At 48.1% G+C, this 27,226-nt stretch overlaps 5 protein-coding genes and 1 long non-coding RNA gene across 14 annotated transcripts in view; 4 read left to right on the forward strand and 2 right to left on the reverse strand.

Annotated features, from left to right (window-relative positions):
* NLK (nemo like kinase) overlaps positions 1 to 3,671 on the forward strand; it is a 43,771-nt gene extending 40,100 nt beyond the window's left edge. For all 3 annotated transcript variants that reach the window (XM_030472744.1, XM_030472742.1, XM_030472745.1), the window contains 3 exons: positions 396 to 594; positions 1,360 to 1,453; positions 1,949 to 3,671. In XM_030472744.1, the coding sequence (XP_030328604.1) occupies positions 396 to 594; positions 1,360 to 1,453; positions 1,949 to 2,003 (348 nt within the window). In that variant the 3' untranslated portion in view covers positions 2,004 to 3,671. The remainder of the gene's footprint in view (positions 1 to 395; positions 595 to 1,359; positions 1,454 to 1,948) is intronic.
* A 636-nt stretch (positions 3,672 to 4,307) lies between these two features.
* Positions 4,308 to 6,893, forward strand: TMEM97 (transmembrane protein 97). The gene is made up of 3 exons (XM_030472756.1): positions 4,308 to 4,487; positions 5,330 to 5,474; positions 5,977 to 6,893. The coding sequence occupies exons 1-3, from the start codon at positions 4,368 to 4,370 to the stop codon at positions 6,225 to 6,227; spliced, it is 516 nt and encodes a 171-aa protein (XP_030328616.1). The 5' UTR covers positions 4,308 to 4,367; the 3' UTR covers positions 6,228 to 6,893.
* A 634-nt stretch (positions 6,894 to 7,527) lies between these two features.
* On the reverse strand, positions 7,528 to 9,261 carry IFT20 (intraflagellar transport 20). Its single transcript, XM_030472757.1, has 4 exons — positions 8,942 to 9,261; positions 8,596 to 8,681; positions 8,148 to 8,251; positions 7,528 to 7,864 (listed from the first exon to the last, which is right to left on the reverse strand). The coding sequence occupies exons 1-4, from the start codon at positions 9,066 to 9,068 to the stop codon at positions 7,783 to 7,785; spliced, it is 399 nt and encodes a 132-aa protein (XP_030328617.1). The 5' UTR covers positions 9,069 to 9,261; the 3' UTR covers positions 7,528 to 7,782.
* Positions 9,253 to 23,481, forward strand: TNFAIP1 (TNF alpha induced protein 1). Of its 2 annotated transcripts, none has more exons than XM_030472754.1 (7): positions 9,253 to 9,336; positions 11,696 to 12,036; positions 13,999 to 14,168; positions 15,304 to 15,393; positions 15,498 to 15,550; positions 17,785 to 17,980; positions 18,201 to 23,481. In XM_030472754.1, exons 2-7 carry the CDS (start codon positions 11,820 to 11,822, stop codon positions 18,417 to 18,419), a joined length of 945 nt encoding a protein of 314 aa, XP_030328614.1. In that variant the 5' UTR covers positions 9,253 to 9,336; positions 11,696 to 11,819; the 3' UTR covers positions 18,420 to 23,481. The 2 variants fall into 2 exon arrangements, with proteins under 2 accessions (XP_030328614.1, XP_030328615.1); XM_030472755.1 differs by lacking the exon at positions 9,253 to 9,336 and adding an exon at positions 9,678 to 9,861.
* LOC115602040 lies at positions 9,814 to 24,856 on the reverse strand. Its single transcript, XR_003989572.1, has 3 exons — positions 24,761 to 24,856; positions 23,681 to 23,788; positions 9,814 to 10,007 (listed from the first exon to the last, which is right to left on the reverse strand). It is a non-coding gene; the product is annotated as an uncharacterized LOC115602040 (long non-coding RNA).
* Positions 24,857 to 24,960: 104 nt separating this feature from the next.
* Positions 24,961 to 27,226, forward strand: part of SGSM2 (small G protein signaling modulator 2) — a 47,748-nt gene continuing 45,482 nt past the window's right edge. For 4 of the 6 annotated variants that reach the window (XM_030472758.1, XM_030472760.1, XM_030472761.1 and 1 more), the window contains exon 1: positions 24,965 to 25,152. In XM_030472758.1, the coding sequence (XP_030328618.1) occupies positions 25,096 to 25,152 (57 nt within the window). In that variant the 5' untranslated portion in view covers positions 24,965 to 25,095. Of the gene's footprint in view, positions 25,153 to 27,226 lie in introns of all 6 variants that reach the window. The other 2 variants (XM_030472763.1, XM_030472762.1) reach the window with 1 other exon arrangement.

Below are 27,226 nucleotides of genomic sequence, written 5' to 3' on the forward strand. Positions count from 1 at the left end.
GTGTTTGCCAACATTAAATTCTTTGGGCTTGTTTTGATTTATTGAGTCAGAATTTTAAGGTTATTTGGAGGAAGTAACTGTTGAAAAATACATTTCTGAAAATCCCATCAGCAGCATCTTCTATCACCAGCTCTGGCACAGGAAGGTCGGAGTCAGCGCAGTGCTGCTGCTGCTGCTGCTGCTGCTGCTGCTGCTGCTGTTTTCTAAGCAGAACCTCCCCTCTAGTGGCAGGGTTTGCAGATCCAGAACATTTCCTGGCATGAGCCAATCCTTTAACGTGATCAGGGGGTTATAAACCAAGTCAGGATTAATTGATGAGCAAGTGTTCTTTAGACTGCTCCAACACCTCTGCAAACGTTCTGACTAATCTGTTTTCTTTAAATGCCATATTTCAGTCCAAAAGAATATCTGCTAAGGATGCCTTAGCCCACCCGTACCTCGATGAAGGGCGGTTGCGATACCACACTTGTATGTGTAAATGTTGTTTCTCCACATCTACTGGAAGAGTTTATACGAGTGACTTTGAACCCATCACTAACCCCAAGTTTGATGACACTTTTGAGAAGAACCTCAGTTCTGTTCGGCAGGTGAAAGGTGAGTGAGTCGTAGTTAACTTTGCATCTGCATTTATCTTCCTGCTCCATCCCTTACTAGTGTGTCGTTAGGATGTGCAGCCTCCTGTCAGCTGGTCAGATGAGGAGAATCAGTCCTGGTCCCTGGAAAAGGAAGCTGCTGCCACATATGGTTACTAAATGCCAGCAGTTGCTCTGTGGCTCTGGAGATTTGAAGTCTGATTCCGTCGTAGCAAACAGGCCATAAAACAGGCTTTGTTGCTTTTGAAACCAGATCTAGTGAGGAAAGCAGAGCTTTAACAAGAGCAGCGTGATAGGAGAAGCAGTGGTAGGGATTTGGGCTATGGTTGGTGGCAGCTCGAACGACTCCAGAGGAAGAGAGGGACAAGAAATGTGTTACCTCAGCAGTTCCTGACAAACAATTCCATTGCATGGAGCTTGGTCCTGGCACCATTGCAGCTGCTTGTGGAAGAGCAGCCCCTTGCCAAACCTGCCATTAGTTACACCCTAAAATTGGGATTTAACCCATAACTGGTTATCACCAGTTCAGTGTTAGAGTGTTCATTGGGGGGTTATTTCATATAACTTTATTTCAGTGTGAATAGAAGAGTTCTGTGTGAGTCTGTGTGGTGAGGTTTGGCATCGGATTTGATTCAGGGAAGCTGGAAATCTCTTATCCTTGTTAAAGTGTACTTCCAGTGGAGGAAGCTCCGTTTCCCTCCAGCCTACACCGCATTTCACTGGAGCAAAGTGTTAATTCTGGTTTTTATTTTTCTCCTCTGTACAGAAATAATTCATCAGTTCATTTTGGAACAGCAGAAAGGAAACAGAGTGCCTCTCTGCATCAACCCTCAGTCTGCTGCTTTTAAGAGCTTTATTAGGTAACTGTATGTAATCACATCTGATATTAATTCACATTTATTAGTAGTACAGAATTCACACATCCGATATGTTGTATGTTTTAAGTTTCTGAGGGTAGGAAAGGCCCATAGATAACTTCTGGGGGGAAAAAAGCAACCACCTTTGTGGGGTTACATTTTAGGATATTTTAATGAATTCTTCTAGAATTTAAGTAAAACGTGCCAAAGTTTCAGGTAATGTTTTTGTGTAGAAGAACAGAATTTGGGCTGAAAATGAGAATTGAGAGGTTGGTTGCAGAAGTGCACTGTAAAACCAGTAAGAGGCAGGACCGATGGGTGGAGAACCATCAAGCAAATAGGTGGATGTGGTGGAGGACTTGGTGGTTGCCGGTGGCTCTGGGGCCAGGGCTGGGTTTGGTGGGTTTGCTGTCCTGGCAGTGTCTGCTCCAGCATTAACCGTGGTGTCTGTGAGCTCTTGCAAGTGAACACTGATTTTCTGTGTCGCCTGCATTGCAGTTCCACGGTTGCTCAGCCATCCGAGATGCCGCCATCTCCACTGGTCTGGGAGTGAAGTGGAAGAGAATAAACTACTGAAGATGTAATGTAGCTTTCCACTGGAGTCTGGGATTTGCAATTCTGGAGGTTAATCATGCTTGTACTGTAATTTTACTAATGAAGTTTTAAATTAACAACCACTACTTGTACAATATGAATAATATTTAGAGACGTACTAGACTTTTAATCTTGTAAAGTGGTTGTGCTTTTAGAAGAGAATATTTTCCCCAGAGTTGCACGTGTTTGATGAATTGTGGTGCAGCTGCGGTGGCTCAGCTCGGAACAAACAGAATCGAACCAAATTGGGGAGGGTTTGTCTTTTTTTTTCTTTTCTTTTTCTTTCTGTTTTTTATTGCAGTGAGTCTGTACAAACACCTTTTGATATTGAGCCATTCCTGAGGATTTTGGGTTTTCTAAAACTAAGGAATACAGAAAACTTGACTGCGACCAATCATGAAGTCACGTCGGGCGACAGCGGCCACGCGATGGCACGTCCCCGGCCGAGCCCTATAAATAGCTTCTCACTAGAGCTGTGGTGGTGATGTGTGCTGTTCTAAAACCAGATGTTGTGAGTAGAGAGAATGAGTTTGTGACTAGGAGAGACTAAACTTCTGTTTCCTTACCCAGTATAAATATATATATATATTTAATCTATTTTTATTAGAAGTTTTTCTGCTCTTTCTTACATAAAACCCCCCAGCATGCATCTATGTGTGTAAATAATGCCATTGATGGGCTGGTTTCAGCGATCCCCGACATCATTGCTGTATAGAGAGGAACTAGCTTGCACATTTTAGGTCTGTGAAATTTTGTGAGAACTTTTTCCTGCACTGGAGAGTTGAGAGAAAAAACAAAAAAAAGGAAAAAAAAAATCAAAAAAAAAAGGAAAAAAAAAAAAAGCACATGGGGAATTCTGTGACTCGTGTTCGTGTCTTTAGGCAGAGCTGTGCAAGTCTTGAAATGTCACAGTAGGAAATGACTTTTATTACTTTTTGGCTAATTGTTTTTCTGTTGGAACACTGAATTCTGTGCATATGTATATATATGAACACAACTGAAGGCCTCTACCTCCTGGAGTGTACAACTTGCTTTGTTTACCTCCACATGAGTTTTGTTTTTTTAAGTTCAGTGTGGAGACTTGAAACTTGAATGTCCCAACTTTTGTATTTAAACCGAGACAGGAAAACCCGCGACTGTTTTTCACCTGTACAAAGGAATACGAAAGGGTGGTCTGAAAATTGGAGCAGTGGTGTGGAGGAAAAGCGTGTGTTTGTTATGGACAATTAACTGTTAAAGTTATTGTAAGTTATCTGTATTTAGCAGAGTATTTTCAACACGAGTGATCTGAGCTGCAATTGGAGACTGTTAGTAAGTTATGTTTGGAAGTTTTAACTTCAATGAAGTAATTATTTGCTGTGAAAGAGACAAACGTGGAATAACTGAACAAAGATGGTGCAATATCTTTGTTTTTTTTTTTACGAGGCTCCTGAGAATAAAACCAACTGAAGCATTTCAATTCACTTGAATGAGAAACGTGTGTAATTAAAGAGCCCAGGGCGACACTGGTGTGACAGGTAAAATCTCAGAGGTTGGTCAGTTAATGTGGCACACTTGCTGGTCACTTTGTAAAGTGTAGATTTGAAGTACAGTGGTGAAAACATTAAATGTGACATTTGAAAACGAAGTGGTGTTTTCTTCATTTCCTGCCTGAGCCCCCCCTTGTTTAATTGTTTTAATTGTCACAATCCGGATCGAGAACTGTCTGAAAGAACGCAAGTGAAAAGCCTTTGTCGCAGCTGCTCTGGGCATGGTTTTGATTTTTATACACACGTATATACATGGCCCAGCGGGTGACTAAACCCGTGCGCACCCATCGGCACAAACCCCGGCTGCGGAGCTGTTTGCTGTAGCCTCAGCTGCGCCCTGCCCCAAACCTCCGCGTGTGAAGGGACGTGAAGGAGCCGAACGCGACCCGCTGTGGGGCGGTGGGTTGCTAAAACCCGTGTCCTGCTGTTCCAGGTCGCCGCCGGCTCCAGCCGGGTTCATTGGTGAAGGCAGGAAGTGCTTTCCTCCCTGGGATGTTTGGGAACGTCCTGTTCCCGCTCCAGCCCCGCGTGAGCGCGCTCGTCCCGGTGCCGGGGCGGGGGTGCGGGACGGAGGGGACGCCGTTAACGCCGCGGCTGCAGGGCGGGGAGGGCAGATACCCCCAGCTCTGCGGGGCGGGGGGGGACCCGCTCCGGCCGCTCCTCGTTCCGGGCTTTCGCTGCCGCCCTCGGGGCGTGGCGCCGTTAGGGGCGTGGCGCGTACCCGGCCTCGCGGCGTGGCGGGGGGCGTGGCCCCGCCGCGGGGGGCGTGTCCGTGCGCGCGGCGTGGCGCGGCGATGGCGGCGGCTCCGCGGTGGCGGGAGCGGCTGTTCGCGCTGTTCTTCCTGTCGCACGTCCCGGTGACGGCGCTGATCGATGTGCAGCCGCTGCTGCCCGCGGGGCTGCTCCCGCACGCCGTGAGTGCGGCCGGGGGGGGGCGCGGCAGGGCGGAGCGCAGCCGGGGCCTTGCGGGGTGCGGGGGGAGGAGGGTTCGCGGGGAGCTTCGCGCGTGGTTCGGTGGCTCCTGCGGCGGTTCCGCAACATCCGGTCTGCGGAGACACCGCGGGGAGAAAACGCTGTCAATGAAACCGTGTTTAAAACGCCGGGTCCGCGCGGCCTCCGGGGGGGTTCTGCCTCCAGCCCCCCCTCCCCGGCAGGACACTGCCCCCGGGCTCCTCGCTCGTGCCTCCGCTGCCCCCGTGCACGGCCCCGGCCCGCGGTGACCGTGACACGTCCGCAGGTCACGGAGCACACCCCGCACGTGGCACTGCTCCTGGTCCTTGGTTTTGGTCCTGTGCCTGCCCGGGCCTCAGCTCCCTATTGGTAAAAACCTCCGGTTTGCTGGGCTTGGAATAGTTATAGATACAATAAACATCATAAAGTCAGTTAAAATGAAGGTGGGGTGGAAGACAGTCAGCTCTTGTCATCAGGGTGAGATCTCTGTGAGCTTTGCAATTGAGGGAATTTGGGTTTTGCCATTAGAATTGCCTGTGGAATTACTCCACTTATAGCAACCATTTGTCATTAATAGTTAACCAGCAAAGGTCAATACATATCTCTGCGTTCAAAGTCCAATGTAAAGCCCTGCCAGAATTTACCTTTCTGTCATGGAAACTCAGCGCCGGTCGCTGAGCCAGGTGCTTGCATTGAGCTGTCCCTTGGTTTTTCCACCACAGTGATGCTCCAGCAGACGAGGGTCACCCTTCTGCTGCAGTTCATGTTCAGTGCATTAACGTGTTGCTCTGTTCTCTCTTTGAAGCTGACGGAGCTGCTGCAGTGGTACGCAACCAGCTTCAGGGACCCCCTGATGCTGCAGCCCCCGGAGTGGTTCAAGGCCTTTGTGTATTGTGAAGCTTTCCTGCAGCTGCCCTTCTTCCCCATCGCAGCCTACGCCTTCCTAAAAGGTTGGTGTAAAGCGAGTTGTAAGAGCACGTCCTGTGCAGCGCTGCCGCTAACGCCTGTGTTCTCTGTGGCGGGGGTTGAGGTGGTGGTGAGCAGTGGCGGGGCTGCTCCGGGGAGCGCTGCGCTGTTCTCATGGCAAGCTCTGAGACAGCGGCACAGGACAAGGGCTGTTGGAAACAGAAGCTGCTGCTACAGGCCCTGCAGTCTCTACAGGTCACCTGCAGCTATTTACACGTGACAGCACCATGGTTTGACACCTGGTGTGCTCCCAAGGGAAATAAGTTCTTGGTTTTCATTCTGTTACTTGAAACGTTTGTGATCACGCCATCGTTCTGCATTTCCACAAAGGTAGATGATTTTCCTGGGTTGTTACTAGTACTTCACATTGTTTCTGCTACCTATTTACTATGACTTGTGCCTTACCCTGTCAGAGATAGAGCAGTTCGGTTAGTTTACAAGCCGCTGAATCCTGCTTAAATATGTTTCCTTTTCGCTGCTCTGCAGGGGGCTGCAGGTGGATAAGGACTCCGGCCATTATCTACTCCACGCACGTAGCTACCACGTTGGTGGCCATCCTCGCGCACATCCTGTTCCACGACTTCTCAGGGCCTGATCACCTGGGACCTCAGACGCAGCGCGAGCGCCTCATGCTGCTCTCCGTGTACGTGCCCTACTTGCTGATACCGCTGCTGATTCTCTTCACCATGCTCTACAACCCCCACTACAACCACGTGGAGAAAAGGAAACGGAAGTAGTCCGCTCTACAGGTTGTACGTACAACACTGACGCAGACCCTACACTGGCGTGGTCCTCTGGGACAAATGCTGTGCCATGGTGGTGGCTGCAGCAGCCGTTCCCAGAGCACCAGCTCCCGCAAGGAAGAAGGGACTTTGTGTGAGCTGAGCCCCGTGGCTGCAGCAGGCGCAGGGAAAGGCGCTTCCCGCCTCTCCCTGTCCCATCGTGCTGTACTCTGCAATGGGAAACTGGACTTTAACCCTGTGACGTGTAACCGCGTGGTGGGGGGATGCTACAGCTGATCCCTCTCTTCCAAGTTCCCTTTTCCCAAGAGGACTGCCAGGAAACCACTTCAGTAAGAAACGTGTCTTCCAAGAGCTGGTTACACACAGATCCCCAGAGCGAGGCTTCCAACACATTCCACATCCTACAATAGCTCTGAACATCCTTGCCCTTTCCTTTACAATCCCGCCTTCCTTTGCTTCAATTTTGATTGTCAATTAATTTGCTCAGTGATAATGTGCCCAACCTGGATTTACTAATGCCTGAAGTTACCTTTGTTGGACACTGAGGCATAATTCCTGGGGGATTCTCAAGTACGTCAGGGATCGTAAACAAGGGTTTGCAAATTTCTCTCATCCATGAATTCACTTCTCATGTGGAAATAAATAACTAAACGCATCAAACCGCATTTAATTTTCTTCAGGGAATGACTAAAAGGAACTTAATGACCATGAGACAGTGTAGAGAGTTCACACAGTAAATGTATGCGTAAGGTACCATGAATAGAACCTACTAGTGATAGAAATCCAGGGGTGGTGGGTTTGGTTGTGGGGTTTTTAAGGTCTCAATTTGATCTGCAAGGATCAAACTTGAGGACTGATGGGGAGTTTCACCAGTTTGGGGCTCCATCACTTATAACACCCCCAGAATTCAACTCTAATCTTACTACCGGTATGGATGTACCTTGGGCATAGCTTAAAGTTCTTAATTCAGCTGATTTCCTGCTGCTTGTGTGTCTGTAAATGATCCATTCCAGTAACTGTAAACTCCTTGGGTTTTCCTAACTATGAAAAAATAATCTGGCCAATCCAGGTAGAAGTTACTGCTGCTCATGTGTTGTGTCTTCACAGACAAGACAAATATGTGACTACATGTGACAACCATTGTGACTGTCCAGAGAGCTGTAAACCCTGAAGCTCAAGACGAACCTTCTGCAGAAGCACCTAATTCTGGGGATCCAGAAAGTCTGAAAACAATAATTTACTTCCCCAATTTCTCTAAAAGAGCTGTACAATTCAAAAAGGGAGAGACGTGACATAGCAACAGCAGTAGCAATTCAACTGTAATTTGGATTAGAAGTAGACTGTACAAAACTTTTATAAAATCAAAGGACACAACAGTCTTTACCCCGTTAGAAAGCCCTGGTTATTGCCACTCATAGTGTAAGTCACTCTGAATTAAAACACTTCCATTGGTACAAACAAGCTCTTCAGTCATACACAGTGAAAAATTGCATATTTTGAAGTTGTCAAGATTCTGGAATGGTCAAGTTTGGTTTTATCTTAAAATCCTCTATTTCTGGAAAATGAATTGGTCAATGAATTCGTTCTGGTCGGCTTCAATTTTACACAGAGTCTCGTACTCTATCTGGTACCTGAAAGAAAAAGCAGGCGGTCACCAGCTCCTGTGCTGGGTCAGGACAGTGCTCCCGGGCTGCGGGGAGGGGACCTGGGCCCCGGAGTCCTCCGCAGAGCAGCGGCTGTGGGAGCTGGGCCCGCGGTTCTGCAGTGCCTCCGTGTGCTGGACATGCCAGAGCTCACTGCTTTCCCCATCTGCCCCATCTCCTGCTGCCCCTTTGTGTAGCCACAGTTGCCAGAGACAGGCAGTGGCCTTAAGTGAACCGTTGGCTGCCCCAGAGTATTGAACAGGTAACTCACCTCTCCAGCTGCATCTTCTTCTCAGCTATTAAAGCCTGAAGTTGCTGCTCCTGAGCTTCCCTCTGCTTTGCTATAGACTTGAGCAGATTCCGCGCACCGATGGCCTGTCAGGAGAGGACAGTCAGTGCTGCAGTTGTAGTGGGATCTGTTATTGTGTTTAACCCCTCTCGCTACTGGCAGGTTGGGTTTGAAGTGTTTCAGCCACACTAACGGTAAAGGAGGGTGACACCACAATAGTGATGTATAGAGAGAAGCAGGGACTGTTAAATACAGGAGTAACACGGCACTCTGGGTGCTCCTGTACGAGTCCTCCAGACATCAATATCAATTAATATCACAGAAAGGCCTGCTGGACACTGACAGCAGGGACTGCTGATGCTGTAAAGGAGGAGGCAGAGAACCAGCCTGGAGGAGGGTCTGTGACAAGCCTGTGATCAGCTGCACATACCTTCATCTTCTCGCTTTCTGCAGCTTTTGCCAGTTGATCAACAAGTTCAATTAAGCTCCCCACTATCTTCTGGAATTCGGCTATTTCTGCAAAGAAAAGCACACGGTTAAACAATGTTCACAACGCCCCCGAAGAAGACGAACGCTTCTACTACAGGCAGTAATTTTTAGCTCAGCTTTATTTCTGGCGCTCGCTGCACACAGGTACGTGTTTGGGTTTGGGGGAGTGGCGGGGACAGGGGAAGAGCAGAGAGAAGCCCCGGTTCCCGGCCTGGTCCCCCAAGCACCGCCGCGCTCCGCCAGCCCGGGCAGGCCGGCGGGGAGCAGCCGCGCGCAGCGGGACTCACTGTCCAAGAAGGCCCCGCACTCCTCGCGGAGCTGCGCCGTCTGCTGCGCCGCCTCGGGGTCCAGGACCCGCAGCTTGTTCAGCTCGTCGAAGTGGAGCCCCGCCGCGCTCAGCGCCGCCTGCGCCATGGCCCGGCCCGACCGGCCGCGCTGCCAGGCCCGACCCGCAGCGCCTCGGGCCCTGCCCGGCCCCTCCCGGGGCGCTCCGCGGCCCCGTCCCCGCCCGGCGGCCACGGCAACAGCCGCGGGGCGCGCCGGGAGCCGTAGTCCGGCGGCGGCGCGGGGCAGGCCGGGAGCTGCGGGCGGTCCGGAGCGCTTCCGGGTCGCCGGTTCCCAGCGGGGCGCGGAGGAAATGAGCTCAGGCGGTGGCCGCGGGGCTGCGGGCGGCCGCGGGCGGGTGAGCGAGCGGCGGGGCCCGCTCCCGGGGCCCTCTCGTTGGAGCGGGGAGGGAGGCGCCGGGCGGTGCGTGCGCCGCGGGCCAGGCCAGGCCGGGGAGCGGGCCCCGGGGGAAGCGCGCCGCCGGGCTCGGCGCGAAGGGAGCCGGCGCCCTCCCCGCGGGTGCGCTGCCGTCCCCCGGTGGGGCAGGCCCGCCTTGGCGGGGCCGGGACAGCCCGGTACGAGCAGCGGGGAGCGGGGCCCTTGTCCCCCCCCGGTAGGACCGTCCCTTGCGCAGGGAGCTCTCGGCAGCGCCCGGCTCCGGAGGTGCGTGAGCTGTCCCCGCGGCCCCCTCCCGCTCCCACACCGGGCAGGAAGGAAAGGACGAGGAGAACTCCCTGAGTGCTCACGGGGTAGTTAAAGGTTCCATTGTTGTCTGCAGCGGAGGCCTGCTGGCTAACGAGCGCGTTAGAGGAACAGCACCGACCCCTACCTGCACCGGCTGTGCGGGGCGCTCTGCTCACGTTGTGCTTGGCCGGAGGAGTAGGTAAATCCTGAAGCGGCAGAACAGGCTGGAAACGTGGTTGTCGTGAGTGCGAGCAGACGGACAGCAGTTGAAGTTGGAGAGCTCTCTGCGCCTGCGCCCCTCTCATTGCAGAGTCAGTCTGGCCGTCCTTGCAAACACTCTTCTTTCTGAAACAGGGATGGCTGAGAGTTAAAGCAGGGCAGGGCATTGATGGCAAGTGTGAGGTTAAGAACCCTGTTTTTGCCGGGGGTCTTAACTGCAAGACAAGGTGTAGTTGTTTCTGGCCTTGATTTAGTCATAACAGGCCGCAGTAAGCACCTATGAGAAGCTGTGAGGAACTGTGTTACTTGCAGAACCTGGGCCATTCTGAGGGGTTTCTCTGTACCCCTCAGCTGCTTTGTTTGAGGACCGAACTTCACGCACAGTTCTTGGTGGCTTCCCTGGCCGGTCCCACGTGCAGCGGGCAGTGCCCCATCGCTGTGGTTTGCTCGTGGGCTGCTCAGTGTGGGCACAGTGGCGGGAGAAGCTGGGCCCTGCCTGGCTACGGGCTCAAGCTGGATCTTGCCGTGAGCGGAAAGCAAGTGTGGGAGCCCCAGTTAAAGTGTTTGTGGACAAATGGAGCTCTTTGGCACTAAAATTCTTAGAATTGCTTTGTGTCTGATGAGCTGCACAGTGTCTGTTGCTTGTTATTTAATAGCTGTTGTAGCATTTGCTTAATTAGAATGAGTTAAGAATAGCAGAATAACGTTGTGTTTTAGGTGTTGTTGTAAGTTCAGTAGTTATTCAGATCTCTGGCAATTTTAAGATGCCATCTGTAGCTGCCACGTAATGTGCTGTACAGACGGATGGGTGTGGGCTTTTTCTCTTTTGGAAGCTGAGGTGGGGTGAGAAGGAAGAGGCTGTGGAAAGAATAGCAATATAATTAGCAGGTTATTTATTTATAAAGGTTACTCATGAGCCATAGGCACAGGACAGAGAAGGGAGGAGATACTTATAGTGAAAAAGAGTTTTGAAACAACAACAACAAAACGCCAAGAGCTAAATGCTTTTGAGAACAGTAATTGTTAGAAGAAAGATGGGTAAGAAGCTTGTGTTTGTACTTTTCCAGTTACAGAACTTCAGATCTGGCCTGATAGAGTTTCATTCTTTGTCTGTGTTTCCATTTTGAGCTTGTTGCCAATGGAATGATAAAGGGCAGTGAGACTGGGAGAGGAGGCAGCAGTGAGCGTCTCGCTGGCTTTTTAATGGAGACAGATATAGCAGAGAATGGATGTTCTTGGCAGGGGGGGTGTTAATTTTTTAATTATTTTTTTAATAATTGACTCTTGGCATTCCAGGATGAAGGAAGAAGAGTTTTGAATGAAAGGAGTTGCCAGGAAGTAGAACATTATGGTGCAGCATTTCAGTGTGGAGGCTTTTGAAGAGACACTTGTCAGTGTCTCCAGTTAAAAAGCAAAGCCCCAAGCCCCGCAGGTGTAGACACCCACCCTGCCAACGGGAGGGCAGGGAGCTCTCCCCTGGTGTTCCAGCTCTGCACAGAGAGAGTCGTGTTCTTCTGGGAAGTTGAGAGGGAGACAGGTTCCAACCAGCGTTTGAACTTAGACTGTAGTGTTGTTGGGGTTTGAAGGTGAAATAACAGGAAGCCTGGAAAAGTTGAGTGTGCCTCATAGCAGGAAGGCAACTGTAACGTAACTGCATCGAATTGCTGCATGAGCTGTCTGGCAGAGAGCTGAATCCTGGTTTGCCAGTGTGTGCAGATGTGTCCTTGGGAATCTGCTGAAAGTATCTCCTCATGGTTTTGTTGTAAACGGACATTCCAGGCTCCTGTCCTGACCTCATGCCTTCCTGTTTCAAGGGCCCCATGGTTATGACAGCTTTTCCCTTGCCGTCCTCGTCTGGTGACTCGTGACCCGTCACCAATCACGGCGGAGTCCATCAAGCCCACACTCTGCAGGGTCATCATCTACCTCCAGAAGGAGATGTCGGGGGACACGTGTCTGAGCACCTCCCTCTGCCCGGCCGCGGGGCCCAAGCCCAAAACCTGCAGCTTCAAAGGGGGCAGCCTTGGCAACAAGTACGTGCGCCTCAATGTTGGGGGCTCTTTGTATTACACTACGGTGCAAGTCTTGACCAGGCACGACACGATGCTGAAGGCCATGTTCAGCGGCAGAATGGAAGTGCTCACGGACAAGGAAGGTGAGGAAATGTCTTTTGTTGTCGAGAATTTTGTGAAACAACTGGGGTTTGGTGGTGGGTTTTTAAAATACCTCAAGACTATGCTCGGTTAAGGATGTAGGAAAAGAGATATTCCAAAAATAACGTGGAACATTCAGCAGCCAGTTCCCATTGGCGCTATCAATCCTCTGTGCTTTATAAAAACGTGCTCTTTTGTTACTAAAATTAACTAGCAGGAGGACTGGTTCTTTCCTGTGATCACAGCTGGTGTGCAGATCCTTGGTGGTGTTCTGAAGACTGAACAGACAGTCTGTGGGTTGTCATTTCTGTTGTGTCATGTAGTGGCATCACTGGCAATGTGCGTGTGGGGAGAGACGTTCAGTTTTCATCCTTAAATCTCAGAATAGCCTTGCTTGAGATGTCAAAAATTCTTTTTCTTCCTCCTCCCAGGGGCACGTTCCACTTGTGGTGATGCTGTGACGGTGTTTCGCTGTCACTCAAGTAGTACGTCACCTCCTGCAGGGCACTGGATATTGATTGGCTTTGTAAAAATCCACAATACATTGTAGAGAGTAGAACAAGGAGGATGATCAGGATCAGAAATGGCTACAAGTGCTTTCATTTTCCTCTCTTTCATAGTCCAGGGCAAAATGACACCCCAGGAGTGGGGGTTGTGGCAGTGTCACTGTGGAGGGGAGACTGTGAGAGGTTGGCAGTTATTTAACCTCTTGGTGTTCCTGAACACTCACGTGCAAAAGCTGTTTTTCCTGCCCAGATGACATCAGTTTAAACTTGATGCACAACAGTGTGTTTACTCAGACTGAAACTACTCCTTGTGGTTTTGCGTATCACTTAAACCCAGTTCCCTTGGCTGGGTCTTGTTGAGTGTTAGTACAACTAACCCCAGTTAGCCCAGCAGTTCCATATAGGAGCCCCAGCCTGAATGGAGAACAAGGCTGATGTTCTGACAGCTACAGCTGCAGGCCCAGCAGTGGCTGGCGTACTTTCGTATGTCATTTTCTGTTCCTAGGTCCTAAAATAACACGTTTCTGCTGCCTTCTGCATTATGGAAGAGGGCTTGGCACTGTGTTAAGCCCTCTGCTGATGTGCATCCTACATGGCCATTGTTTGCTGGCAAGTCAGACATCCTGTTTCCTAGTGAATGTGACTTCAGGGATGTTTTACAGTTGCAAGAACTGTGTGTCTCCTGTTTCCTGCCTGCATCCCTTCTCTGCTTCCTCCTGATCTGTCTCTGTCATGTTCTTTGCTCCTGTTCGGAGACCAGAACAGCTTTCTCCCCATACTGGGTTTTCTGGGCCAGTTTGCCTTTTAGCATCTTCAGAACACTTCTGTCTCTAACTCTGAACAGCAGAAGGTATGGTTGGAAAATGGCCAAATCCTTCTGGTTAGGACACAGAACTTATCCCAAATCTACTTGTTGCAAACCTTTGTGAACTCTCTTTTCTAGTCTTTCCTTGACTTTCTTAGTGCCAAGTTTCTAATTGCCCAGCACTACCCTGTAGCAGCAGTTATTACATTTATACCCGTACAAATAGAACATTACTTAAATAGATATAAATTAGACTTCGTATGGTAGCTAAAAAGGTCCATTCCTTTAATCAGAACCTAATACAGAAAAGAGGAAGCACAGGTAACAATTTTGGTCAGGCAGTGCAGTGGCTGATCAGCAGTGCAGTCAGGTGCCTGCAGTGATTTTAGTGTCTTTTGGTGAGAGGCCGAGTATTTTTAGCTCAAGGCTTTGCTTTTTGGGGTGCTGGAAAGCAGTGAGAAGATCTGGGAGGTACCAGAGGAGTGGTTTCATTTTCTGTCCTATAACCGACTTCAGTTTGCTCACAGTCAGTAAAGATTTCCCTGAAGGAAATGGGAAGAGTACCATGTGCTGTTTCAGGAAGCATCAGGCTTATTTAACCTCTCCCAGCAGCTTATTCTTGCTGTTGAAATGCTGTGATGGTTATTTTTCAGGCTGGATCCTTATAGACCGTTGTGGGAAGCATTTCGGAACAATTTTAAACTATCTGCGGGATGACACGATTGCACTTCCAAAACACAGGCAGGAGATCAAAGAGCTGATGGCAGAAGCCAAATATTATCTGATTCAGGGCTTAGTGGACATGTGCCAAGCAGCCCTGCAGGTAAGTAGAAATAGCCTGGAAAGTTTTTCATGGGCATTTTGCTTATAAAATTGACATCAGACAACTTGAGAGAGCATTTCATGGCCTTAGAGATAGCATCGAGTCTTAGATTACAAGACAGCCTGGAGGAGAATGAGGCAGCAGTCGGGAGAGTTGTGAGAGCGAATCCAGGACGTTTAGCAAAGCCATGGTTGTCCTTGCTCTGCGTGCACGCCTGGGATTCTGAGATGCTTGGAGTAAGAGCCACTGAGTACTTTAAGGACATTTCCTTGTATCAGTTTTGTAAATAGTGAGCCCGTACTAGCTTTATTCATTTTACAAGTCTCTGTGCATTCAGGTGATTGAAATCAGCTTGTTCTGCCAACTTTTGGATAAGGTTAGCCCAGATGCAATATATAGAACTTATTATTAGGCTTAAGATTGTGAAATGGATGCTTCTTGCAGGACAAAACTTAGTAATTAATAAATGCCTCACACACTAGATTCAACATACTTCTTGTATCCACTGAGAAAACACAAAGCAACACTAACAATTCTCCTTCTGGTTTGGAATTGAAAACCTTTCTTCTAAAAACAGAATGTTCTAAGGCCTCCCAATTAGCTATCGAGCTGTCTTTAATTTGCTACACGAGGAATCTGGAGTCACAGACTGTACCACATGCTCTCGAGCGTTGCTTTTGTATCAGATGGGGCTGAAGTCCATTTGGTGACATGCTGTTCTTGCCAAATGTTCAGTTCATAGTGGCTGATGTTGTTATATGCGGCAGTGTTTGGAGTTGATTGAAACTTGTGCAAACCCTTTCTATCCTTGCCTTCAAAAAGGGTGGAATAATAAACACTCTGAAACCAAATACGACTCGAGCTCGTAGCCCTTTGCTGTAGCTAAGGAGGACATCCACCTGCATCCCAGTATTTCCATTACTGCTGCCTTCTGGGGCTGAGCAACGTCCCTGCAGTATTCCTGGGTACAGATTGAGGTAACGCTGCGTGGTTGCTACAGCAACATGGAGCTTGTCCTTTGCATCACAGGGTTTGGAACATGGCTGGAGGGGTTGGAGAAGACAGCAGCAGTGGTTAGCTTTAGCGTTTGTCTCCCTTGAGTTTATTTCCGCTCTCTTTTCTTTCTTTAAAACAGGACAAGAAAGACTTGTATGAACCTGTCTGTAGCATCCCCATTATCACATCTCCAAAAGAAGAAGAGAGACTGATAGAGTCATCAATGAAAGTAACTGCTTTTCCACAACTACCCAGTGAGAAACCGAATTTTTGCTAAATGTCTTCAAACACAGACCTTAACCTTTTCTGCTTTTTCCCTTTCTTTCCCAACAGCCTGTTGTTAAGCTGCTTTATAATAGAAGCAACAATAAATACTCCTACACCAGGTATGTCAGGCTTTTTCCCCACTGGAATGGGGAAGTTTCCCTTTGACTATGGGAGTGGAAGAGGATGTGGGATGACCTAACTTGGGTTTTTTTTTTTTGCTTTCAGCATTGCTCTTCTATGGAGTTGGGTGCACTTAGTTTTGAGTTACATGTATCTGAATGGGGTGGGAACACAACAGACTGTATCCCTTGAGGTCTAGTGTACAGTTCAGTTGTGTAGAAAGGTGAACAGAGACAAGGGACAAGAGAGAATAACAATGGTTGTTAATACTGGCTGAAGCGAGGTGTAGCTTAAGTAATGCAACACAAACCAGTAACCAGAGCATTAACTTGTCAGTGCAACACAAGAATGTACTGGCTTTCCTCCTGTATAAAGAAACATTATATATTTAGTTTTATGCTGTAAATATCATGATCCCTTTGTTAAGATGCTACCAGAATGGCTTTGGGTTTTCCCTAGCCGGTCACTGAGGTGATGTGTGTAATCCTTTATACTGTGCACAATCCTCATTTTCGCCTTTTCCGTCTGAGGTGCAGCCTTGGAAGTTTTTTTCTATAGACAAACTGAGCGTCTGGCTGTCAGAGAGATGGATTCTAACAATCATGGTATTTCAGGTAGTCAGGAATGCTACCTGTGGGAGTGCTGAAGAGCAGCCTGGTTTCAGCAGACTGCATTCTGTATCTGCGTATCGCATTCCTCCCTGTGTTACCCTTTAGCTTACAGCTGTGATGCTAAAGCAGCACAGAAGAGCACATTAGTCACCCTGGTCTGGAAATGAAAACGTACCAGTAAGGAGAACAACAGAATCCTAGATACCAGGAGGTGCTGGTATCTCAGCTAGCTGGAGGGTTCTAATTATACCTTGCACATGAATCTGCATGCCTTGCTGGTGTTTGAATGAGGCTTCCTTACTTAAAATTCCATGCTGGCTGCTAGCAAGCAAAGATTTTTTTCCTTCTATTCTTCCTAATCAACAGTATAACAGGAGCTTTCTCAGTTACATTGTCAGTTTGGTCTAATAACATAAATGTATGAAGATTTCCATATTCTTTTCCCAGCTCTGCCACTTGAGAGAGGCTGGAGCTTGTCACTGGCTGAATCCCAGATTGCTGTATCAAATGATTCCTGGGAGCTGAAGGCTTTGGTTGCACGTCATTCTTTTTGGATTTAGCTCTGAACAGAAATACTTCTCAGACTAAATATTTTATGTAAAGCCCAGTTGGATAGTCTCATTAGCAGTGTCTTGATGCACAAGTATTTCAGTGCCTTCCTGGGCCACTTGCAAATGTTAAGATACAGAAAAAGTATGATCTCGTGTCTCTGGTAGATTGTTGGCAACAAGATGTGAACCTGGAGCTTCTGGGTCCAAAGAGTAAGGAATTTTACTGTTAAAGCTAGCCAGGTTGGCTTTATTGTCCAGGCAGTAGTATGTTCACTACTTTCCACATACCCACACTTAATTTCCCAGGTACCTGTAAAAAGAGACAAAGGGGCACAGGGTACTTCTTTTCAATACACCTGCCTTCAGGCTAATGTTAGGGGTTGAGGCTTTTAGGTTTGGGGGTTTTTTACTTATCAAATCAAACTGGTCATTGATTTACTATGATGATGTTAAGTAAAATATTTTACATTCTAAGAATAGCTTTGAGAGCTTTACTTGATTTTAAAACTATAATACAATGTATATTTTTTTTTCTCTGGAGCACCTGGATCGTGCTTTGAAAATTATTAAAATCCTCCATTGCACTGGCTGTCATTAAAACTTACTTTCCTAAATAATGTGTTCACACTAGAAATATTTATACTGTATCACCAGTGTTCCATGCTTTTAGCTGGCCGCCTAACACGTGTTGGCTCTTGGGATTTTTGCTGTTATGAAGCTAAAGAGAACTGAAGTTAACATGTAGTTTAGTGGTCTTGAGCATCAGTCAAGAGATAGTTATAGCTCGTTGAGGTAATGATTTGGGAGATTGTGCTGTTGTTATTAATTACATAACTTGACCTCTAAAGGCTGGTGTGTTTGCTCATGGGCATCAGAGCATCTTATTTGTATCCGAAATTGGCTATTACCCTCTCTTTTCTTGGCAGCATATGGCAATGAGTCACTACTTATTTGTAGTCTGCAGTTAGATCAATGCTTGAAGCTGTGGTGGAACTGGCATATACATTCTGTAGAGATGGCCAGCTGAAAAACTGAAAAAACCCCCATGTTCCTTCTGTTGTTGTGTTTCAGTAACTCAGATGACAACTTACTGAAGAACATAGAACTGTTTGACAAACTCTCGCTCCAATTCAACGGCAGAGTCCTTTTCATTAAGGATGTTATAGGGGATGAAATCTGCTGCTGGTCCTTCTACGGGCAGGGTCGGAAACTTGCTGAAGTCTGTTGTACCTCTATAGTGTATGCTACGGAGAAGAAGCAAACCAAGGTAATAGAGTTTTCCCACCTGCCCTCTATGGTTTAAGGAAAATCAAGTTGATGGTACATTGCAGAAACATACAGATGTTGTATAACTGAAGCCAAATTGCTAGGAGCAAGCAGTATCACTCAGTAGAAAAGCTTCGATACCCGCTGTCCTGAATGTTGACTGTGTTTCAGCCATGTAATCCTGCATAGATCTGGAAAAGGATGTGTGCTCTTTTTTGTAGGTTGAATTCCCCGAGGCACGAATTTATGAGGAAACACTAAATGTCTTACTGTATGAAACCCCACGGGTTCCTGACAACTCCCTGCTGGAAGCAACCAGCAGGAGCCGCAGCCAGGCATCTCACAGTGAGGATGATGAGGGGTTCGAACTTCGTGACCGAGTGCGCCGTATCCACGTGAAGAGATACAGCACCTACGATGACCGTCAGCTTGGCCACTAGCACGTCCTTCAAGGAGAAGGGGGTTGGTGTCAAGGCTTGTGTCTGTTCTTTGAGGGAGATCAGGAAGTAGGGAGGGATCGGTTGGACTCTGTGGATTCATCTTCATTTGGCTTCTTGGCTCCCTAGAGAAGCAAATGGGCATTTGTGCACACAAAGCAACACTAAAGGTCAAAGGGCTTTCAGAGACAAAGATGTTCATTTTGCACCATGTGCTTTGAATACAGACTGGCCCCTTCTCATTCCACATGAGGAATGGAATTCAGAACGCTGATTCTGACAGTTTGTGGTTGCTCTTTGATGTCTAAAGACTTGCCAGGTTTCTTACTTCCTGGAGAAGTCCTGCTCTTCTCGAATGAGGTGGTGGGATTTGAAAAGCTTTTCCCAGATACCTGCCCTTTTTTAGGGCTTTGTATAATGGAACTTCAAGTTTTTAAATCGAGTTACTGAAGAGGGGGCAGAGAGAACTTGAGCATGTGACTACTCTTAGCAAACACGCTGTCTGATAACCCCCAGAAGAAATGGTTAGCTACCCCATAGTCAGGTGCACTGCATGGGTGATTCTCCCACCTCCTGCCCCAATACACATTCAAAGGTTTGCGTTCCAAGACAGCTTATCTCTGAAAGTCATTAATTCTGAGGCAAGCTCTTCCGAAGAGGTAAGAGTCAAGTCATGAGAAAACCTCCCCTTGTGAAAAATCTGTAATGAGTTGTCTTGGGAGATGGAGAAAGGGGCTTGGGGAAGGAAGAAACCTTTTCAAGTAAGAAAACATCAGGAATAAATCATGGCAGGGTTGCCATTCTTGAAGCTTGTGATAGTGTAATCCTGTTCACATAAACAATGGCAGTCTGGGAATTCGTTTTACGTTAGTTTCCTCCTGTGGCCCAGAAGTGCTATGTGATGTGAAATTTCTCAAGCAGCAGGGGAAAAATTGCAGTGACTGGGGAAGTACAGACTAAACAGTGTTTTATAAGGCTAGATGATGTTCACATAGGGAAGGGTCAATTAAGTTTTGTGCTCTGAATCCCTTCTTGAGCATAGAAGTTGAAGTGGAAAGAGAACAGTCATAAAGATCTTGTTCTATCATGAAACTGCAGGAGGCTTTGCACACAGGAGAGAGGTAGCTTATACTGAATTTTAAACTGAAATAATCACTTTTATTCTGAGTGCTTGGCTGGGTGCTAATTGCAAAGGGCCTTTCAGAAGGTTGGAGTCAAGGCTGCTCTGCACCCTGGAAACAGTTTCAAGTTTAGTATGAAAGGTCCTGACTGTAGTTTTAAAGGTTTGTGTGTATCTACGTTGCAGATTCCAGTGTTACCAGTGTCCTAAACGGTGATCACTTGATGGCTGCTCGCTGGCAGCTCTGGGTCTGTGGCAGCAGTGGCACATGCTCCATGACTGCTTTGCTGTTCCCATGTTGTACATAAACATGGAAGCTTCAGATTCCAGGATGGTTGGTCTGGAACTGTTTTGGCCAGTGCCAAATTTGCCTGTAAGTTTTAAAGCAAATTAATGCAAAAGCCTGACATGAAAATAATCCCAAATGAATACAGTGAAGTCACAAGTAGAATTAGTAGTAGCAGAAGCAGGGGAGGGAACATAAAAATTCTTTCCACTCATTTAGGCTTTTGAAACTGAAACTGTTGAGGCTAGCTACGAAAACACGAATGGCTGCAAACTGTCAGGGTTTACTGCCCAGCCAGGCCTCTGCTTGTGTCAGGAATTCCCTTAACTCTCCTCACATTCAGGAGGCAGCATGGCCCCAGTAGTGCACCTGCCTTTTTGTGAAAGGCCTCTTTAAAACTCTTTTTCTTTTTATATTGCTTTTGTAACTTGTTTTCCAGCTGTTTTTTCTATTGTGCCACTGAAAATACAGCTGCTGAGAAGAGTTGTGACAGAGACTTTTGTGGGTTTTTTCTCCTTTAATTCTGCTAGAATGTGGTGTGGATAGTTTAAATTTTTCCTCTCCACTGATGCTATTCAAATTACACTGTGGTGGGTGCTTTGAAGCTCCCAGCACAGCCTGTAGTGATGGGGTCTTTGTCTGCACTTAATAGCTTCCATTTATTCTATTGTACCTTTTTCATCTTGTAGCAAGTAAGTGCCATTTAAAATCCACGTGTGGCACTTCTGCATCTTGGCAAATGATTTAGATTTATTTTTTCTTGTTATAGTGAATGTTAGCAGATTGAGTGATGCTGGTAGCCTTGCAAAACTGTGTTTGAAAGAAGTCATAAACAGAAAAATGGCATCTTTGCCCTTCTTTTCGGTGGCTAGTACAGGAATGGGAAGGAGTCTGTGAAAGAGAATTGAGTGTCCAATCCACATGCTAGTCCAGAGGGTTTCATTCTGTGGTTGGATTCTGTGCTCCCAGGATTCATTCATGAAATGGATTCAAGTTGTGAATTATTACTCTACAAGAAGCAGAGAAAAGCTTGTGTTTTGGTTTATTTGGGTTTTTTTCCCTGTCTCCCATAGCCAACAAGTAGTATTAATTTCAGATTTGAATTTAGATTAAATTAATCTTGGAAACAAGCTGTTTTGAGAACCATCTGGGTTGTGAGAATCTTCTGAAAAGTGCAAAATAACATCTTGGTATTTGTGGAATATCAGAACTGTAAGCAGTTAGGAATGTTCTTTAAATATGTACAGATAGTCTCTTCATTTCACCTTCTCTCATCCCCATTCATTCTCCCTTCTCTACCCCCAATTAGGACCGACCACAAAGCTTTTAGATTAACATACAACTAGAACTGGAATGATGTTAAAAAACGCTTGGCCAGTGTGGACAGAATACTCAGTCAGCTTTATTCAGAATAGAAATCTAATTGCATAAACATCTATCCAAAAGACGTTTCAAACCCATGGTCTTGGTGTTCTTTATCCTGATAAGATTTTCAGGATGTGGCAGAAAAATCCCAGTTGAATACCTGTGGCTGGGTTTGACTGGCAGTGCTGTAGTTCCCTCCACTGGTGGACAGACAGGAATGGGAGGACAGCAGGAAATCCTCTGTGGAGGTATGCTATTCGGACATGCAGCAGGCTGAAATGATGTAGTGTTAGAGATCCCCTCGCTTGGTGGACTGCTGTACTCTGATTTCTGATAAAATCTGGAATTCCTGGAGGTTTTTCTTATTCAGATGCTTACAGAATTGGATAATCTACATGAAATCTCAGTAAATGAAATGCAGACGTGGCTGCAGCCATCACACAGTTCATGGGTTGAATGTTTTTCTAGTACAGGTGATAGAACACTGTTTTCTCTTGGGTCCTGCTCCAGTACAGGAGCATTGAATGTCCTTTCCACCAAAATCATGGCATGATGATTTTTACAGTCTCTGGGCTACCAGGTTCTGATAATTTCAAATACCTTAGTTTTGACATAACACGTGCTGTGTATTCTCATCTTAATCATCCTTTACTTAATTAAAGGCTATAAATTGTTTTGACAAGAACATTCTAGAACATAATTGTACAACCTGGTATAATAGAGAAGACGCAGCACTGAAAAGGATGGTGCAGTTTTGAAATGCAACATTCACTTGTTTGTGGTAAATTTTTGTGGGGTTTTGTCCCACCTCTAGAGAGGGCATCCATCTGTGCTTCTTATGAGTCTTCTCTGCTGGCTTCATATATCTCAAATTATGATCCCTATTAGGACAATATAGAGTTCTAATTATAGGCATTTGTCTGTAAATTAAGAGACTTGTAATGGCTTCCTCCATAGAGCATCACAGTGGATGTGTTTACTGATGTGCCTGTGAATTTGTGGTAGGCTTTAGGAGGAAGAAATGCCTTTTTGCTTCATTTGTAATGGATGAATTCTAACCACATCAGCTAGCATTCCTTACCTGCTGGGGCTCTTTCTGAAACCTTACTGTCCTTTTCACTCCCAAATGTAAGTGAACTTTTGCACAGTCAGATGTTACATCAGATTGAGAGGAGGAATGGACAACATTAACTGCCATCTGTACACCAGTACTGTAACGGGGGGCTGCATGTTTCCATAATGGGGTCCTCACATACTGCAAAGCAGCGTCAGTCTTCCACAGGAGAAGGAGATGTGGTGCCTTGAGCGAGTGTCTGATGTTAAACAGCTTCTCAGTACCAGTGTTAATTAGGCAATAATGTCAGAAGAGAGAGCTCTGCAGGGGAGCAACCTCCAACTGCTCTGTAAATGCCGAGACAAAGCTAAATGTTTAACCTTCACCTTGACATTTAGATTTTGGAGCAGGAGACATTTATCCTATGGTAATGTTCCGTTCCACTGGCTTTTTCTCTCTTGCACTTCTTGGTTAAAATATAAAATAACTGACTGAGACTGGGAGGGCATAGGAGGGACCCATACTACGGAGCTATTGAAAAGCTGCACTCTGCTTGGAACAGACAAAGCTTATTGGGGTTTTGGTTAGATTTTCTTTTTCTCAAGGTTATTTAATTTTCAGACACAATTCGCTCTAGGAAATAGTGACGAAGTATTCCTTAAGCGAATGTGTCTGGCCCAGCAGTCCCTGTCTTACACAATTAGATTATATACTCTGACAATCCTTGGCATTAAACCTTTACAGCCACATTTCACACCATCCATTCTGTTAGGAGAGCTGAGGTTTTATTAAGCCATGAGTGGGCATGAGTCCTGTTTCCAGCTTTGCCACTAACTCAGTGACATACAGCAAGCCAGGTTTTCTGTAGGTGCATAATTTTTCCTCATCTGTAATAAAATGGTGGTTAAGACCCTTCCCTACCTCAGAGGGACATTGAAGCTTAATTTGTTTAACAATAGTGCAGGACTTTTGATTTCTGTAATATTTTATATCCAGAGGATAGTAAATATCATTTCTGATCTTGTTTAAACTGACATTCTGGGATCAAGCTGTTTTCTTATAGCATCAGGCTTGGTTTTGTTTTTATGTCTAACTTTTAAGGCTCAGCCTTATGGATAAAATAATTAGTTAATGCAGTAACCATATTAGCTCTTGATTAAAATGTTTTCTCTTTTATCAGTGCATTAAATGGAAATGGAACACTAATTTTTAATAAAGTGTTATATTTTGTCTTCCGTGATTTTTCTCCAGCATCAAAACTTTTTGTCTTGGTCTTTGCACTGTTGCTCTGCATTTGTGATCCTCACCATCATATTTAGGATTCTTGAACCATGGAATTACTATATCAGCAAATGGTTTTTGTGTTATATGGAGCTGTTGCTGCGTTTTACCCATGCCCTGCAAGTGCTGGTGTGTGTAGGAGGTGTCAGAGTACTTACAGGTGCTCTGCACAAAACTGGCTTTGATTTTCTCTTGACTTTCCTTTAATTGTAGAACAATTCACTGGCTGCAGTGGCTTTTCATGTTCCTGGAGATAACTTCATTTCCTAGTAAGAGTCACAGAGCAGTCTGATGTTTCATTAAGTCTACACATGATTTACATTATCACAAAAGTAACTAATTTGTATTTTGAAAATCTTTAACCTTTCTTGACTGACAAAGCAGCCTCGGAGGGAATTAGATCCAGAGGTTTAGTCTGTGTGCTGCAGTAGGTGTGCTATTGAGGGAGCCAAGATAACCTGCCTGTTCTATTTAGCTCTTTGCTGCTGTCACCCTGCCTTTTGAGCTAAGCCACAGGGGTTTTTATTGCAAGCAACAACTGCAAACACTATTCTGCAGAGTATTGAGTGTCTTTGGAAGAAATTAGGCAATCCTGTTCAGAAAGGTGAGAAACCTCTTGTGTCACTGTGGTTTCTAGTGCATACCGGCTATTCTTCTCTCACTTGTGCTGTTGAGAATTGTTTTACCTGTAAGGCGGGTGCTCCTAACCCTGACTTTATGCTGTATGAGAGCTGGTAGAAGCCATTGTGGTGGGACTTTGGGTTCTTGTGACTGGGTGATAGGATTCAGTCTATCTGCTGCCTCTTTAAAAAATGGAACAGCTTTTCTCCTCTTTTCCCCTTTTCCGCCTGCACTAACCGAGGTCTGCCTTGTTCCTGGTGCTGCCCAGCTCCTCCTGCATCTCCTTTCTGCACTGCTCCCGTGGGAGCTCTCCCTGTGCCTGGGCATTCCAGTGGCGTCTTTCCCTTTGCAGCCACAGCTCAGACAGGATTTTCAGCAGCAGCTGGAGGACTCTGGTTTATTGAGTATCCCGAATACCTCTGCTGAGAGAATGATTTTGCCTACATTATTTGCTTTGGAAGGAAGGGCTTGAACGCTTCCTGAGCACCCCCTGTGGTTCTACCAAGTGCTGTCCTTTTGCCAGGGTCGAAAGTGAACCACGGGAGTCTCCTGCTTACTCGTTGAGTGGAAAATAGGGGAAGAGGCCATAGGAAAAGCAGGTTTAACATGTCACTAACCTGGTGCTTCAGCCCGCTCCTTCCCGCCGCAGCGCTCCGGTGCTGAGTGAATGGGCTCCCCGGGCAGCTCCCGGGTCGCGGCCGCGCCTCTCCCGCCTCACCTCAGCGCGCTCCCGCCGCGCCTGGCTCCGCCCCCGCGCCGTTGCCATGGCGCCCCCTCATGCGGGGCGGGGGCGGCAGGTGCGGCCCCGCCCGCTGGCCCCGCCTTCCGCCTGACGTCAGGGCGGCGGGGGAACATGGCGGCGGGCCCGCGCGGCGAGGAGCAGCCCCGGCCGAGTGCGGCGGAGCCCTGGCCTCGCGGGCGGCGCTGAGCGCGGCCCCGCTCCCGCTCCGCCATGAGCTGCTCGGCGGACGCCGTGAAGGAGAAGCTGCTGTGGAACGTGAAGAAGGAGGTGAGGGGGGGCGGGCGGGCGTCCTCTGCGGGGCTGCGCCTGTGAGGCGCCGGGTCTCCATCCCCGGGCGGGCTCCGCGCCTTCTCGCCGGGCCGTGGCGGGCTGAGGCGGCAGCGGAGGGTCGAGCCGGCGGCGCGGTACTGGTTCGGTGTCCCCCGCAGCAGCAGCGGCGGCGGTTGGGAGCTCGCCCGGGGTGCATGCGATAACGCTCGGGGCGGGTCGGTGTGAAGCGGGGTCCCGCCAGGAGGCGGTGAATGGGGCCGGAGTTGTCGGTTCACCTGTTCAGCCCTTCGCGCCGGTGCAGTGCGCGGCCTCCCCGCGGCTGGGGCGGGTGAAGAACGGCCCCGCTCTGCCCAGCCGCTGCCCTGCTCCGGGAACACGCTGGGCTTTCCCGGTGTGACCGGAGAGAAGCGCTGTTTGCCTGCGGGATGCGCCCTCCCGCCCCTGGGGCCGCTGCCCTGCTGAGGCGGGTCTGCAGCGGGCGGAGGCCCGGCTCCCCCTGCGGGTCCGTGTCCCGCGTTACTCGTGATTCACAAACTTCTCCGTGACTTTGAGCTCCGAGGAGAAAGGGGGAGATCGGTGCTGAGACATCCAGCCCCGAGTGACCCTTGGGTGAGCCGCGCCTGCTCCTGCGGTGTTGGCACCCGCGCTGCTGGGGCTGTGCTCGGGGAGGAGGCTGCGTTGGTTTGTGTGGTTCTTTCACAGCTGTGTGACATTGGGGCAATTTGAGCTTCGTTTGCAGATCAGCCGCCAAACACCTGGTGGCCGAATGGGGATGGTGGCAAATCTGTCACACTTGTGTTTGGGCTGGTATGCAAGGACGTGGTCCTGCTGGAGCCAGGCCAGAGGAGGTCATGGAGATGCTCCAAGGGCTGGAGCAGCTCTGCTCTGGAGCCAGGCTGAGAGAGCTGGGCTGGGTCAGCCTGGACAAGAGAAGACTCCTGAAGGGGAGACCTTAGAGCAGCTCCAGTGCCTAAAGGGGCTCCAGGAAACCTGGAGAGGGGCTTTGGACAAGGACCTGTAAGGACAGGCCAAGGGGAATGACTTTAACCTGTCAGAGGGGAGATTAAGATGAGCTCTGAGGCAGAAGCTCTTCCCTGTGAGGGTGCTGAGGCGCTGGCACAGGGTGCCCAGAGAAGCTGTGGCTGCCCCATCCCTGGCAGTGTTCAAGGCCAGGTTGGACACAGGGGCTTGGAGCAACCTGCTCTAGTGGAAGGTGTCCCTGCCCGTGGCAGGGGGTTGGAACTGGAGGAGTTTTAAGGTCCCTTCAGCCCGAACCATTCTATGGTTCTATAGGAGCTCTTTGGCCTTTGCAAAGAACAATGCCCCTTCCCTGGGAGGATGCACTCAGCAGGACAGAGCTGCTGCTGCGCTTTGTGTTTGGATGGAGGTGCTTTTGCTGTGGAGCAAGGTTCATGCAGAGAACACTGTCAGGATGCTGTTTGGAGTGCTATGGGAAGAGGTGCAGGTGATGTGAGCACACCTTGGTCTGTGGATGTGTTCCAGGTGGAACTGCTGGCTGAGTGAGTGACCCCTGCACCTGAGGCCCACATTTTGTGTTTTCAGGGCATTGAGTGTGTGTAGCTGCCTGTTCTTACACAGGAGCCAAGTGAAGATGTAATGTTTATCCATCACTGCAATAAAAGGTATTTTAAAAAGCTAACTATCCTCCTGCTCCTTCTGCTCCCCCAGTTCACAGCTGGGGAAATGAGAAGTAGCCAGAGAGCAGGACTCATTAAAGCTCGAGTGAAAAGTGCTTGCTACAGCCAAGGAATCTGCTGCTTGTTAGTGTTGAAACCACAAAATACCAGCTGTTTTGGTCAGTGTAGGTTGAATGGAAGAGGTAGAATAGGGTCAGCATGTGAAGAACCATCTGCAGAGCAGCAGGGCCTGATCCCAGTGTGACCCAGCAGCAGCGGGCTGCAGGGCACACAGCATGCGTTACCTGTTGCGTGCTCTCATGCTAAATGCTGCAGCTTAATGCAGCCACAAACCTGCTACTTCATTTAGAAATTTTAGCTTAAACGAGGACCTTTGAGCCAAGCTGGTGTAAGGTTTGAGTTGGGAGCATGAG

This window comes from Strigops habroptila, assembly GCF_004027225.2.
Source record: "Strigops habroptila isolate Jane chromosome 13 unlocalized genomic scaffold, bStrHab1.2.pri S16, whole genome shotgun sequence".
Lineage (NCBI taxonomy): Eukaryota > Metazoa > Chordata > Aves > Psittaciformes > Psittacidae > Strigops > Strigops habroptila.

What these genes read in the sequence shown, in the direction of transcription:
- TMEM97 (XM_030472756.1), top strand. Translation starts at nt 4,368, where the DNA reads ATGGCGGCGGCTCCGCGGTGGCGGGAGCGGCTGTTCGCGCTGTTCTTC. An exon ending in CGGGGCTGCTCCCGCACGCC is followed by an intron (nt 4,488 to 5,329) that starts GTGAGTGCGGCC and finishes CTCTCTTTGAAG; the next exon opens with CTGACGGAGCTGCTGCAGTG. An exon ending in AGCCTACGCCTTCCTAAAAG is followed by an intron (nt 5,475 to 5,976) that starts GTTGGTGTAAAG and finishes GCTGCTCTGCAG; the next exon opens with GGGGCTGCAGGTGGATAAGG.
- IFT20 (XM_030472757.1), bottom strand. Translation starts at nt 9,068, where the DNA reads ATGGCGCAGGCGGCGCTGAGCGCGGCGGGGCTCCACTTCGACGAGCTG. An exon ending in GTGCGGGGCCTTCTTGGACA is followed by an intron (nt 8,682 to 8,941) that starts GTGAGTCCCGCT and finishes TTTTCTTTGCAG; the next exon opens with AAATAGCCGAATTCCAGAAG. An exon ending in CAGAAAGCGAGAAGATGAAG is followed by an intron (nt 8,252 to 8,595) that starts GTATGTGCAGCT and finishes CTCTCCTGACAG; the next exon opens with GCCATCGGTGCGCGGAATCT.
- TNFAIP1 (XM_030472754.1), top strand. Translation starts at nt 11,820, where the DNA reads ATGTCGGGGGACACGTGTCTGAGCACCTCCCTCTGCCCGGCCGCGGGG. An exon ending in AGTGCTCACGGACAAGGAAG is followed by an intron (nt 12,037 to 13,998) that starts GTGAGGAAATGT and finishes GTTATTTTTCAG; the next exon opens with GCTGGATCCTTATAGACCGT. An exon ending in CGGAGAAGAAGCAAACCAAG is followed by an intron (nt 17,981 to 18,200) that starts GTAATAGAGTTT and finishes TCTTTTTTGTAG; the next exon opens with GTTGAATTCCCCGAGGCACG.